The sequence below is a fragment of the Ceratosolen solmsi genome, unplaced genomic scaffold (genome assembly GCF_000503995.2).
Source record: "Ceratosolen solmsi marchali unplaced genomic scaffold, CerSol_1.0 scaffold7, whole genome shotgun sequence".
Taxonomy (NCBI): Eukaryota; Metazoa; Arthropoda; class Insecta; order Hymenoptera; family Agaonidae; genus Ceratosolen; species Ceratosolen solmsi.
The window spans coordinates 5,013,262-5,026,080 of NW_011948413.1; the positions used below are offsets into that span (position 1 = coordinate 5,013,262).

The 12,819-nt window shown below is 31.5% G+C and overlaps 3 protein-coding genes across 3 annotated transcripts in view; 2 read left to right on the forward strand and 1 right to left on the reverse strand.

Moving 5' to 3' along the window:
* The window catches only part of LOC105367376 (stromal membrane-associated protein 1), a 9,182-nt gene extending 6,147 nt beyond the window's left edge, over positions 1-3,035 (forward strand). Inside the window, exons 2-8 of the mRNA XM_011506071.1 lie at positions 148-281; positions 893-1,060; positions 1,156-1,360; positions 1,529-1,792; positions 2,033-2,262; positions 2,345-2,500; positions 2,817-3,035. Of these exons, the coding sequence (XP_011504373.1) occupies positions 148-281; positions 893-1,060; positions 1,156-1,360; positions 1,529-1,792; positions 2,033-2,262; positions 2,345-2,500; positions 2,817-2,933 (1,274 nt within the window). The 3' untranslated portion in view covers positions 2,934-3,035. The remainder of the gene's footprint in view (positions 1-147; positions 282-892; positions 1,061-1,155; positions 1,361-1,528; positions 1,793-2,032; positions 2,263-2,344; positions 2,501-2,816) is intronic.
* Positions 3,036-6,047: 3,012 nt separating this feature from the next.
* Positions 6,048-6,694, forward strand: LOC105367377 (Ribosomal protein S28b). Its single transcript, XM_011506073.1, has 2 exons — positions 6,048-6,342; positions 6,495-6,694. The coding sequence occupies exon 1, from the start codon at positions 6,110-6,112 to the stop codon at positions 6,305-6,307; it is 198 nt and encodes a 65-aa protein (XP_011504375.1). The 5' UTR covers positions 6,048-6,109; the 3' UTR covers positions 6,308-6,342; positions 6,495-6,694.
* Positions 6,695-7,018: 324 nt separating this feature from the next.
* Positions 7,019-9,178, reverse strand: MrgBP (MRG/MORF4L binding protein). The gene is made up of 4 exons (XM_011506074.1): positions 8,958-9,178; positions 8,651-8,772; positions 8,084-8,447; positions 7,019-7,335 (listed from the first exon to the last, which is right to left on the reverse strand). Exons 1-4 carry the CDS (start codon positions 9,058-9,060, stop codon positions 7,181-7,183), a joined length of 744 nt encoding a protein of 247 aa, XP_011504376.1. The 5' UTR covers positions 9,061-9,178; the 3' UTR covers positions 7,019-7,180.
* Between the last annotated feature and the right edge of the window lie 3,641 nt (positions 9,179-12,819).

Consider the following 12,819-nt stretch of genomic DNA (forward strand, 5'->3'; position numbering starts at 1 on the left):
TATATATATATATATATATATATAATTTGTGTAAAATTTTAAAAACTTGTCTAACATCTTTTAAATTAACACGAGGATTGAAGTTTTCTTACAAAATATACAGTTGAAGTGGGACTTTCTCTATTGTTAAATTTTTTGCTTTCGCAGGACCAAGATGGGCCAGTTATAATCTCGGTATATTTCTGTGCATCCGATGTGCCGGTATTCACAGGAAGCTTGGAGTTCACATAAGCAAAGTCAGGTCTGTCAATTTAGATACTTGGACTCCAGAGCAAGTCGTGGTAATTATAGCTTTCGTAGTACTATTAAACATTCGGATCGTTCGAAATACTCATGTAAAATTTATCCGTTATTACTAGTTGTTTTATTTTTTCATATCTCGTGTGATGTTAAATTTATTCATTTACATGGTGGACTAGTTTTCTTTAAATACATTTATATGCCCAGCTTGTATCTCCCACGTATTATCTACACTCGATATTTACGAACTAAATTACAAACTGTTTTTGATAATCATTAAAGGCTAACGTAAAAAATGTCTAATATACAAAACAATTAAAAAGAAAATAAATAAATAAATAAAAACCAATCCAAATTTATTCATTTATTTATAATTAAGTTTCAATTTAGTTTCAACTACTTATTATCAGTACAGTAATTATCATGGATATTTAAAAATACTAAATTTTTATTTTTAGTCATTAAGAATTTTTTGTTTGTTTGTTTGTTTATTTCGTTTCGTTGTATTAATTGTTAATCGATCGATTAAAAATATTCCCGAATATTCAGCCTACAAACATTGAAATATATTTCGAATACTAATATTACGTTGATAAATTGTATAAAAAAGTTCTCCAATACAAATTCCTTAATGATCTATATGATTATACAGAGTTTACAACAAATGGGAAATTCTCGTGCTAGAGCTGTCTATGAAGCTAATCTCCCAGATAGTTTTCGAAGACCTCAAACTGATTGCAGTTTAGAAAGCTTCATTAGAGCAAAATATGAACATAAAAAATATATCGCAAGAGAATGGGTTCCACCGCCATTACCAACGGTAATAACACATTATTGTGATTAGTTAATATCGTTAAACCCGTTGTTCTTTTTTTTTTATTTCTTTTAAATTGAATAAGCAATTATATTGAACAGGTGAACTGGGATAAGGAATTAGACGAAGAAGCTGAAAAGCAGCGTAGGCGAAAAAAGGAAACTCAAAAGTCTGCCACAAGTCAGAGCGCACTACCGCCTGTTAAAAAGCCAGAAGTAGTACCCCAAATACCAAAACCACGTAGCTCCGTGAGTCCGAAGCCTAATAGATCAAGCAATACAGCCACGTTGGATTTACTTGGCCTTGGTAGGTTAAAATTTACTTAATTCTGTATAACATTTAGAAAATGTATTTTAAGTTATGTATTTTTTTTTTTTTTTTTTTTTTTTTTTTTTTTTTTGTTTTTTTGCCACATTTTTAAATTAATTATAGCTATGTATGTTTTACTAAAATCATACGATAAATTTCTAATAGATGCTCCAGAAAGTCAAACAACCACAAACGGTTTAGCATCAGGAGATGATATATTTTCTTCGTTTTTATCGGCGCCACCAGCATCTGCTGCTAGTGTAGCGAATGGAACTTTAGCCGAAAGTAACACCACGAGTAATTTAGCAAGTAAGTCGGAAGAAGAAAGTTTCTTTAATCAGCCAACACCAATGCCACAAGAGAAAAATAAAATGACAAAAGATAGTATTTTAGCATTGTACGGTACTCAACCAACGCAACCATTTGGAGGTAATTAAACAATATTTAATTTACAATATATTGAGATACAATTTCTTTCGTTGGTTATATAAAATGTGTGTGTGTGTGTGTGTGTGTGTGTGTGTGTGTGGTTAATGACTAATTCATATTATTGTTAAAATAAAATTGTAAAATTTCAATATCAAAAAGTCATTTGTACTAAGAGATTTTTAATTATAATAAATACTTGGTTTATAAATCGGTATAATGCGATTTGAATTTAATTTTTAGGAAATATGTTTAGTCAACAAATACCTGCTCAACCGTTTCAGCAACCAATGCCAAACGTAGGGCCGTTCAATCAATCTCTAAATCATTCCCTTCAATCACAAATTGGTATACCAGGCATTAATCAAATGAATATCGCAACCAATCAAATGTGTATGAATTCTAATCAATTAGGTACTGTCGCAGGAAATCCTTTAGCTAATAATGCCGCCATGGCTATGCAAGTTCAAATGGTAAGAATCAATTAAATAAAATATAAATATTAAAAATGTGTCTAATTCAGTATATAATAGTTCCTGTTGTTATTTATTGCAGCAGCAAAATGTGACAAACTCCGGCACACAGATGGTTTTAGGTACCAATAATGGCTGGAGTAGCATGATGTCTACACAAAATTTACAGCCAGCACCAGGAAGTAATCCTTTTTTAAATTTGAATGCTCAACAACAACCGATTCAATCATTTAATCATGTAATTATGTTAACTTTAACTACTTTTCTTCCAAATATTGAAAATCACAAATTAATCATCAAATAAAGCGTATGTAAATTTAAATTAACAGAATAATAACTTCAATGTATATATTGTGCTTTTATGTTTCTAAAGTTAATTGATATCTTAAATATTTAATAAAGTAAATGAAATAATAAATTTCTATATATTTTATAAAAATTTATTCTGAGAAGCGTTTGAAATCGGCGAATATTTAAATAAAAGTAGAACGATAATTATACTCGGGGATACAAACTTTTATTAAATGTTAATAAGAAATTTAATTTATTTATAGCTACCACAACAAATGTCTCAGATGTCCCTTGGTGGGATGAGTTTTCCTACTCCAACGGGAAAACCAGCTCCTGCATCATTATCGAGTCAAACACTTTCAACGAATTTATGGCAGTAACAGTCTTTGAAGTTAGTTTATTCGTTTGGTGTTTTTATGCTAATATTGGTTGAATCGCGCGTTTGTTGATCGATAATGTTTAGAAAGGGCAATTTGGAACACATAGAAGAAATAGAAAAAATTCGACGCGTCGCGAATTATGAATATAATGGTATATTATGGACACATATAAGTGCTTATATCACACTAAAGTACACCAATGAATTTTCAATAAAAACCGAAAATTTCAATATCACTATTGAGTCCAGAAGAAAAGCGATATTTACGTCAGTGACATTGTGTCCGACTAACTTGGTTATCTGTTCGCTGCAATTTCTGTTGTAGCAACCAAATGAATATTCAGTCTCTGATATTTAGAGAGGCAAAATATGTATAGTATATACTACAAGATTTGACGGTATGTTTGACATGTGCAGAATGTAAATTTATTATCACATCATTGATTATTAATTTTTTCATCGAAAAATTGAAAGTTACAACGTGTGTTTTGTATGCAGATGTATGTGTGACTTTGTGCTCATACATGTTTATCTGTGAACCTATGAATTCAACATTTTATGAAGATCACCAAAAAAAAACCAAACGAAACATCGAACGACAATTTTAAAGACAAATAATTTACACTTAGTTTTCTCCTTTTTCATTGATAACAGTGAAGCGTAATTAATCGTGTATATATATATATATATATATATATATATATATATATATATATATATATATATATATATATTTCTAAAATTTTTTTTGTATACTAAAATTTAATTTGTATGTATTGACATAAATCCGGACTGCATCAGGTAAAGGAAAAATAATGGATTACCATGGAAATCCGTCTTTTATCATTATGTCATTAAATAAACATTAGGTAACAAAATTGTAAAGTAATTTTTAAACTGAATAACATAATTGTATCCTATTATATGTCCTATATATATAATAGGATAATGTGAGCTTTGGTAGTCATCTACTGAGTTTATTCGAGTATTTCTAGCTTGTAATAAAATTTTTCAAGATTTAGTCAATCATTCATGGTGCTACATTATAAAGCTAAGAATAGATGAAAATTATACTTGCACTTAAGGGGGGATGAGATTGACATTGAAACAAACGTATAAACATTAAAATATCCAATTATTCTGCTACACGCCTTCAGTTTCATTGCAATAAAATAATCTAATCACATTTTATGAAAATGAAGATTAGATATAAAATAATTTGAATTATGTACAAGATTTTTGTTAATTTATTATTTAAATAAGTCAAATTTTTACTTTTAAAAGTGGCATTAAACATGAATTTATAATATTCAAAATAAATTGCAATAAATAACGTTATTCAGATTTTGTATTGTTATATTTGTGTATTGAATAGGTGTCAAAGATTTTAAAAATTTCCTCGCATTCTCCCTTGAAGTGATTAGTAATAAAAATTATAAGAATGTGCACAGTATACATAATTAAATATTTATAATAATCTTGTGAAATATTTTACAAGAACTAATAATGAAAATGAATGATTAAGTTGCTCTTATTATTTTTCAAAGTGAACCGTCCGTATTAATATTAAATATCTTGCTAAATATTTCAATTGCTCCGTATCATTAGTAATTTAATAAATATTTAGGCATTGTGTAAATTTTATAAAATAATTTTTCATTCTTGTTATATCATTATTTCAGTTTTATCATTTACATTCATTGTGACAAATTATTGATTGTATCGAAAGTTGTAGAACAAGAAAAAATTATCTATAAAACGATGAAAATTACTTGAGTGACAATAATTTTTTGATATCGAAAACCATCCTTTATATTCTCGCTCTTTTCGTAAACGTTTGCTCAACATTACTGCTGTAAAAATATTTTGAATATTTAGAAAAATGGAGGATTAAAATAACGCTTTGCAACTTGATGAAACAAAAGATAAATTGTTGTTATATTTCTGTTACCTGACAAAAATTTGGTGGATTTTATAATTATAAATAAATTATTACTTTACTTCAATTCATGAAAATATATATATATATATGTATGTGTGTGTGTGTGTGTATATATATATATATATATATATATATATATATATATATATATGTATATATATAAATGTACATTTATTGTGTGTTGAAGAAGAATATTCGATATCTAAGACAATACATTTATATTAATTAAATCTCTCATAAGTTATAAATAAATAGTAAATGATGACAGACATTAGGCTATAATTACGTTATAAAAACTTATAAGATTATTGGTTTGAGTTCCTTTATGCTAAAAATTATCTTTATTTATTTTTGAAGTAGTTTAAATTACGATATACATTGCACTTAGATAATTATAATATAGTAATTATTAATGTTTATATATATTAACATGTATGTAATATGATTTATATATGCACATATATATATATATATATATATATATTATTTACATATTTATATTATTTAAGAATTTTTTATTTAAAAGTAACATAATTTAGTGCATAATTAGGAAACTAAGTATTTTAAATTAATAATTTAAGTAATCAAATAAAAATTGATAAAAATGTTCTAATGTTTTAAATAATGTACTTAGCTTCCAATTATTCAAACGTGAAGTCGAGTCTTAATCTTTCGTTCTAACGATTATCGATGATGAAAATATATTATTCAAATACTTTTATTACAAAAAAGAGAAATTTTTTATAATCTAAATTGCACGATGTTGGGATGATTATTGTAAGATATTGCGCCTAAAATGTCATAAATTTCCAAGCTGTATAAGTAAGATTTTGGAAAATGTTTATTAAAGCGTTTTTAAAATGTACGTATAAGCAAATTATACATTAAAATTTTTAATTTTAATCTCTAATTTGTGGAAATTGCAGAAGAAAATGGTAAATGATAAATTGCAAAATACTAGCCAACGCAGGAATACATAATTTCATAGATTAATGGAATAATCATTGTGGAGTGTATAATTGGGTAATTACACTTCTAGAAATTACATATCAACATAAATGTCAAATTGCAACAGTCAATTGAGTAACGTCGTGCCAGCTCGACGCCATCATTGTTCTTCTCGTTTCTCTCCTTTGATCAGTGAGGTTGGATATTCTTAAAATGATATTTGTATGGCCGCAACTCGTTCATTTCCGGGTAAAATCTTTTCGTACTCGTAGCCACGTGAAAACACAATGGAGAAACCCGTCGTCCTAGCGCGCGTTATTAAAGTCCTGGGGCGTACGGGCTCTCAGGGCCAGTGTACCCAGGTGAAGGTCGAATTTCTTGGTGAGGAGAATCGACAAATAATAAGGAATGTTAAGGGTCCGGTGCGAGAAGGTGACCTCTTAACCTTACTTGAGTCTGAGCGTGAAGCTAGGAGACTTCGATGAGACACGCTGGTGATTTTGACTACAAATTCGTATAAGTAAGTAGCAATTATTATATTTGGCTGGAGTATTCATTACTACCTCGTTCATTTTATGTTTCATTTAATACTTTTTACGGAATCCTTTTATTTGTATGATTTTTGGGGTTATGTTGACTTTAATAACATTAGCGTATTAATTTCTCTTTCAGGTTAACCAACACGTTTTTTTTATGGAATTTCGTTATCAGCTATTGTATATCTGAAGATTTTGCAGCATATTATAAGATATTAATGTAGAATGCATCATTTTACAGAATGTTGGTGTATACTGTATGACACTGTAGTCTAAGATCTTAAGAGAATAAGCGCTATTGTGTTTGGAATAAACATTTGCTGGTAACCCATAAAAGGGATTTTTTTGTTGATTCGCCTATTTGGATCCTTTTATAACAAATTTCTTTATTTACTTTGTGCGATAAAATGCAGAAGAAAGACTTGTAAAAGGAAGATTTTCTTTTGTTGATACAATTATAAGGATTGTTTTACCATTTTATAGCACATGTGGTTATTTACAATATTTATTTATGTAAGATTGCTTACAAAATAAATCTTTCAAATCAAGTTCAAGAGCTTGTTTAAATTTGCATTATTTTAATGACTAGTTTTCTTTTCGCTTATGTAGTGAGTAAATAATATTAACCAATTTGATTAGAAAAATTATGATAATTTATTTACAATATAACTTACATTTTTGTATGATGAAGGTATGTAATGACAATATTCACAGTAATAATAACAGTGCATTAGCTTTTTATATAAGAAACAATTGAAGAACTGTAGGAACCGAAATTAAATAATGCATTATATAAATTTCTTGATTATTGAAAGAATAGGGTTATATTCTTCTACGTTTTGGGGGAGGAGTATCTCTAGGACTTGGTGAAGCCTTTGATGTGCTATCGATGCTTTGTCTTGTTGGTCTCTTTAGTGCCCTCTTCAAGCTTTCACGATTTGGTTCAGAATCCTTGCGTTCTTTTTTCACCGGCGGACCTATATTAAAAGAATAAATAATACAGGATTTTTATCGTATAGCATTATAAAAATTTGCTTATTTATATATTTATTTACGTAGATATTTAAAAATTTATCGATATCATTAGATAAACTTTGCATTTTTAAAAAAATTGTTTGGTTTCAAATTATTATAGTTAAAATTTTTTTATATTAATTAGAAGGTCCAAATTTTTTCAAAATTAGAATAAAAAATTATATTTTAGATTGTCTTACTTTTTACGTGAAACAACTAAAATATTGGTGTTGGAGTTTTAAGATATAAGCTTGGTAAATTCCAGTGATTGGATTGTTTGGTAATGGTTTACTTTTGTAATTTAATTTTTTAATATGTGTATTCAAATAATTTCAAGGATATTTTACTCGTAGTTGAAGCACTACACAGATTAATTAAATCAACAAGATTTCATAAACAAGGGAAAAATCCAAATTTTGAAAAGTTTGAAAATAACGTGCAAATATTTATTCTACTATTGCATTATTCTAAAATATTTTATGTTTATTTCTAGTGTATGTATTCACTTAAAGACAAAAATTTTAAATAAGATAATGCAAACAGAAATTTTTTTTTCTTTTAATATAATTCCATCGTTTGTAAAGAAATGTGCGTCTTTGAAGTTTTGGAAATGTGAACTTATCCACGCTTTTACCCAACAATATACAATAATGTAAGTTTTAATCATTAAAGATGAAAGAGATATTTTGGATAAATCGATTAGACATTTACCAGTATCCTCTGGTTCCTCCTTTCCTTTAAGGCGTCCTTTTGTAGCTTTCTGTTCTTTCTTAATTTCTTTTGTTTCTCTTTGTTTATTTTCTTTCTTCAATTCAGGTTCTTTTACCACTTTTTTGATCTCTTCTTTTTTCCTTTCTACCTCTTTCACAGTCTTCGTATCACGAAGAGTAATTTCTTTTTTCACTACTTCTTTAACCTCTTTTTCTTTCTTAATTTCTTTAACCTTCTCTTTTATTTCTTTTGGTTTTTGATCAGTATCTTCTTTTTTACGAGATTTCATTAGTTCTGAAAATTCGCTTTCAGGTAAAAGAAAATCTGTTTCATTACTTGGAAAAGGCACATCTTCCATATCATCCTGTGAATGTGGTTAATAGATTAAATAAAATTGAAAGAAAATCTTTTTAGAACATAACTTAAAATTACCACTTTATTTTGCAAAAGAGAAAGTTCATCTAATTAATGAAGTTATATGAATTCCTAAAATTTCTACAAAAACTTTGTTGTACAAATGTTAATGCTATGCATTCTTCGAACAAGGATGATTGAAACGAAACGTACCAAAGTCATCAAATCATACATTGACTTTAGATGATCCCAAATAGCTTTCAAGGACACATCTTTATGAATTGCAGCACGAAATTTCTCCCAAATGCAAACCATGTGAAAGTATTTATTTACACCTAAAAGGAGAAATATAAATGTATGAATTGAGCCTATTGAAGGTTATAAATTTTCAACATTGGATAATACAATATCATAATGTGAAATAGTAATCAACATTATTGTTATATAAATAAAATTCTTGTGCAGAGCCTAACCTCAATTATGAAAAACTTGGTCAAAAGAAAACAAGATATTTTCTTACCAACTGGCTTGTGGCCATTCATCGCAAAGAACAACTGGATTTCATTTTCTACATTCCATTCGATTTCTTCCGCAGAATCCGCTTGTTTCTCTTTAACAGCCATGTTTTTATTAAAGCAACAAACGCAGAAACATTAAGAATCTTTTTCCCAAGACTTGCTAAACGTAATAACAATAACGATAAGAACGCAATTGAAAATAGTTGAGTGTCACTGGTGTTCGTCATAGATTCTCATTCTCATTCTGTCCTAAAAATATCAGGTCGATAAAATAGATATTGTTCTTCTTTACCATTTTTTGCCTCAAGATATTTTCCTTATCAATCTCCGGATACAAAATATCATCTTTATCGGATATTGGTAAGATATAAAATGTATGTATAAATTTTTAATTTTTTTCTTATAAATTACATAATTAAACAATAGCTACTAATCTTTTTTTTTTTCGATATTCCTGGTTATATTTTATATAATTATCATCTTTAACAATACATTCAGCTGCATACACGTACGCACACATAAACTTTAAACTCAATTTTGTAAATTCAGGCGAGTTTATAATGAAAAATTAATTCTTATGAACTATTATGATAAATCTATTATTACTAATCAATTGCAGCAATGACATAATCTATAGGATACATTAGATTACAGGAAGCAGCTAATTTAAATATATATATATATATATATATATATATATATATATAATAGAAGTCGTTGACAATATTGAAACTTTCTTATACCTTTTGCTAATCTATTTTATGTGTTTGTCTTATAAAATTAATTTTATATTTTATTTGATTAATAGGACAATGTTAACAATATCCACTACTATTACCGCTATTCCTTCTACCACCACTGCTACTACTACTACTATATACTACTGCAACTACTATTACTATACCTACTGCTGCCACAAATTCTACTACAACGAATAATAATAATATGGTGTAGCAAACGGTGCATTATTATAAAAGGTATAATAATAAAATGCTACCTACGCTTATAATTGCATTGTATTGTTGAAGTTTTAGAACATGCATATTTTCATTTACAATCATTGTAGGAGCTCGTAAGTATTCTTAATTGTATAACTCATTAATATAATTTGCGAACGAATTATTAATAACAATGATCAACAATCTAGTTATGAGGATGTGCAGTCGTAGTATTAATTTTTACGGATTGTCACTCTGGGTGTGAAAAATAGAGGCATTAAATATTACAAATTATATACTACAAGTTTACTACAGTATTTACTTTCTAGAAAATGGCTGGCGCAGTAGTCAGGCATATAATCTGAAATAGCTTCTGTTTGGATTCCGTACAAGTCTGCGATGTAGCTAAGAGTGGCAATTCTCAGGAGCTACGTCTACACCGCAAAATGTCAAGCATAATGGCGGAAATAATTAAATTCAACAAAGACACCGCTATGGAGATAGAAATAGGTATTGAGGGGGCAAGGAGTGATAGTATACACAACTATAGAGATGGATAGGATTGATAGATAGATAGTTTACGAGGTGGAGTGAGTTAGAAGAGTGGGTGAGTGAGAGGGTGAGAGGAAAGTGTAGAAAATAGCACGTAGATTAAAAAGTCGACAAAGTGTTTGCCGTTATGCGATACTCGTCTTCTTCGTCTTCCTTCCAACGTTTTTACGCCTGCGACCACAATCGATGGCTTTTTATTTTGGTTATTAAACCTTGAGCTTATCCCACGAAAGCTAAACTCAGCATCCATTATTGTAATTTATGCATACTTTTACACAGAGTTGTCAATTTTTACAGCCTTGGCGTTTTTTTACACGCGCGAGTAAAATGCAAGGCGTAATTGGATACGTTCTCACTTTTGAAAAGTCGAAGGTTTTCTGAACAAAGTTTTGACACGCCCGTCAGGAGGCTCTGGTTGGTCGACGTAGTATTAAAGCAAAGTGCAACAAAGTGCAGCTAAGCTAAGAGCGAGTCACGGTCGTCGTCGAATTTCCTCGGATGCAAATGCAAAATTGAATTTAGACGGGTGTTAGTTTATGGACATTACCACGCTCTCTCAATCCCATAAAAACGCGTAAAACACATTGGAATTTACGGTGTTTATTCGAAAGTTTTTTTTCTCCCCATCCCCGAGCCTCCTCCGCCACTCCCTTTGGCAAAACTCGTTGAAATAATCGACATGCAGAAGTCGCGTATAGCGCTGCTCGAAATATAAAAATAAGGCTAATGTCCGCTTATCATCCGATCGGCGCGTTAAATTTTATTGGGCTGAATTTCACTTTGCTTTTACTTGGTCAGGGTAAAACAAAGATTTTAATCCGAGTCGAAGATTAAATTACGACTCCCTTCAGATTTTTACTTCGTTTAAAACGAAGAGCGTTTGGATCGCGAGCGCCGAGTGCAGAAGAGTAATGGGCCCAAATCCTCGTCGCCCGCTCGTTATTTCGTAAGCGCTCATCACCATTTTATCAGCTGCGCGATTATTTAGTAAAATTTTGCTTTTTTGGTCACCCGCCCCTCTGCATCCGCATCATGACGTTCGAGGATCCAGGATCCTGCTGATTTCGGCTCGCAGCATGATCCTCGGACTCTTACTTCCGACGCGAATCGAGACTAATCTCCCAGCGACTGTAATTACTCTCGGCCTGGCTCGCAATCAGCCGCAATTTATGTGGCACAAGAGTTTCGCTTACTCTCTTTATCTTTATCTCTCTCTCTCTCTCTCTCTCTCTCTCTCTCTCTCTCTCTCTCTCTCCCCCCTCCCCTCCTCCCTCCCTCACGACGTTATTTTCTCTTTCTTGGAACGGGTGAAAATTGCAAGCGACTGCAATTAGTCTCTGTTTTCGAACCAATCTATACTTCATCCATACTCTTTCGTCGACTGCTTGGACTCCGGCACCGAATCCTAAAGCCACTTCCGCTCGCACCTTATTCACTAAGTCACATTGCTTTCTTCGATAAAACCGAACGTACATTTATTTGTCGCAAACTCGTTTCTTCAACCGCCAATTACACCTCATTTCGATAATAGACCAATGCTCTATACTTTCTTACACTACCACCTATCTAGTCCCACTCGATCCTCTTTATAGTCCAGGATATCTTAATGCCCGAATACTCGATGCTCTCCTCGAGCCCTCCTTCATCGTCCTCCCGCTAAATCACAGGAGTATAATGCCTGCCTGCCCACCCCACCCCACCCCCCACCCCCGTCATAACATTTATCTACCCCGGTTGGGATAACCGTTCCATCTAACGACGCGCTTATCAAACGTCCTTCGGGGTTGGCTCGGTCAATTTTAAATTCCCTTCCTGTCTTAGTGTCAGTGGCGCTCTAGGGTGTATGGTGGGGGACAGGAAGTTCTCGTTGGCAGGGCGGGGGAGAAAAGTCGTCGAAGGAGCCGCCGAAGCTCGAGTACTACGGACCTTTCAAAATTAGCCGACTTGGTCACGAGGCGCGTCGAAAGTCGAGCGCTCGCAAAATCTGGGGCGCCGACGCTACCGCCGCTGCCGCCTCCTCCCACGCCCCCTTCCATATTTTCTCACGACTAGAAACGAATGCCGCTGCCTCCCGAAATCCGGGAGCGCGCAATTCGTCCGCCGCTACGCTTATCACGTGCCTCAAGTGGGCGCTTATCTCGATCCTCCCCATAATTCGCTACCTCGCTTTCACTAATTAATATTATACGTGTGTGCGCGTTCGTGCATTGGCAATAATATTGAGAATTTGCTCCTTGGCGCAATCGGCGGGCGCTTCTTCCTCTCCGATAACGCGCACCTTATGAGAAAATAATGAAATAAGCCTTTCCTTAGATCGAGCAAACTTATTTGCCGGATTTTGTGTCTCGAGACCATATACGATCACGGAGAGTTG

Coding starts and splice junctions, on each gene's coding strand:
- LOC105367377 (XM_011506073.1), top strand. CDS start 6,110: ATGGAGAAACCCGTCGTCCTAGCGCGCGTTATTAAAGTCCTGGGGCGT.
- MrgBP (XM_011506074.1), bottom strand. CDS start 9,060: ATGGCTGTTAAAGAGAAACAAGCGGATTCTGCGGAAGAAATCGAATGG. Junction 8,448..8,650: donor TGTATGATTTGATGACTTTG/GTACGTTTCGTT, acceptor CCACATTCACAG/GATGATATGGAAGATGTGCC. Junction 7,336..8,083: donor GGAGGAACCAGAGGATACTG/GTAAATGTCTAA, acceptor CTTTTAATATAG/GTCCGCCGGTGAAAAAAGAA.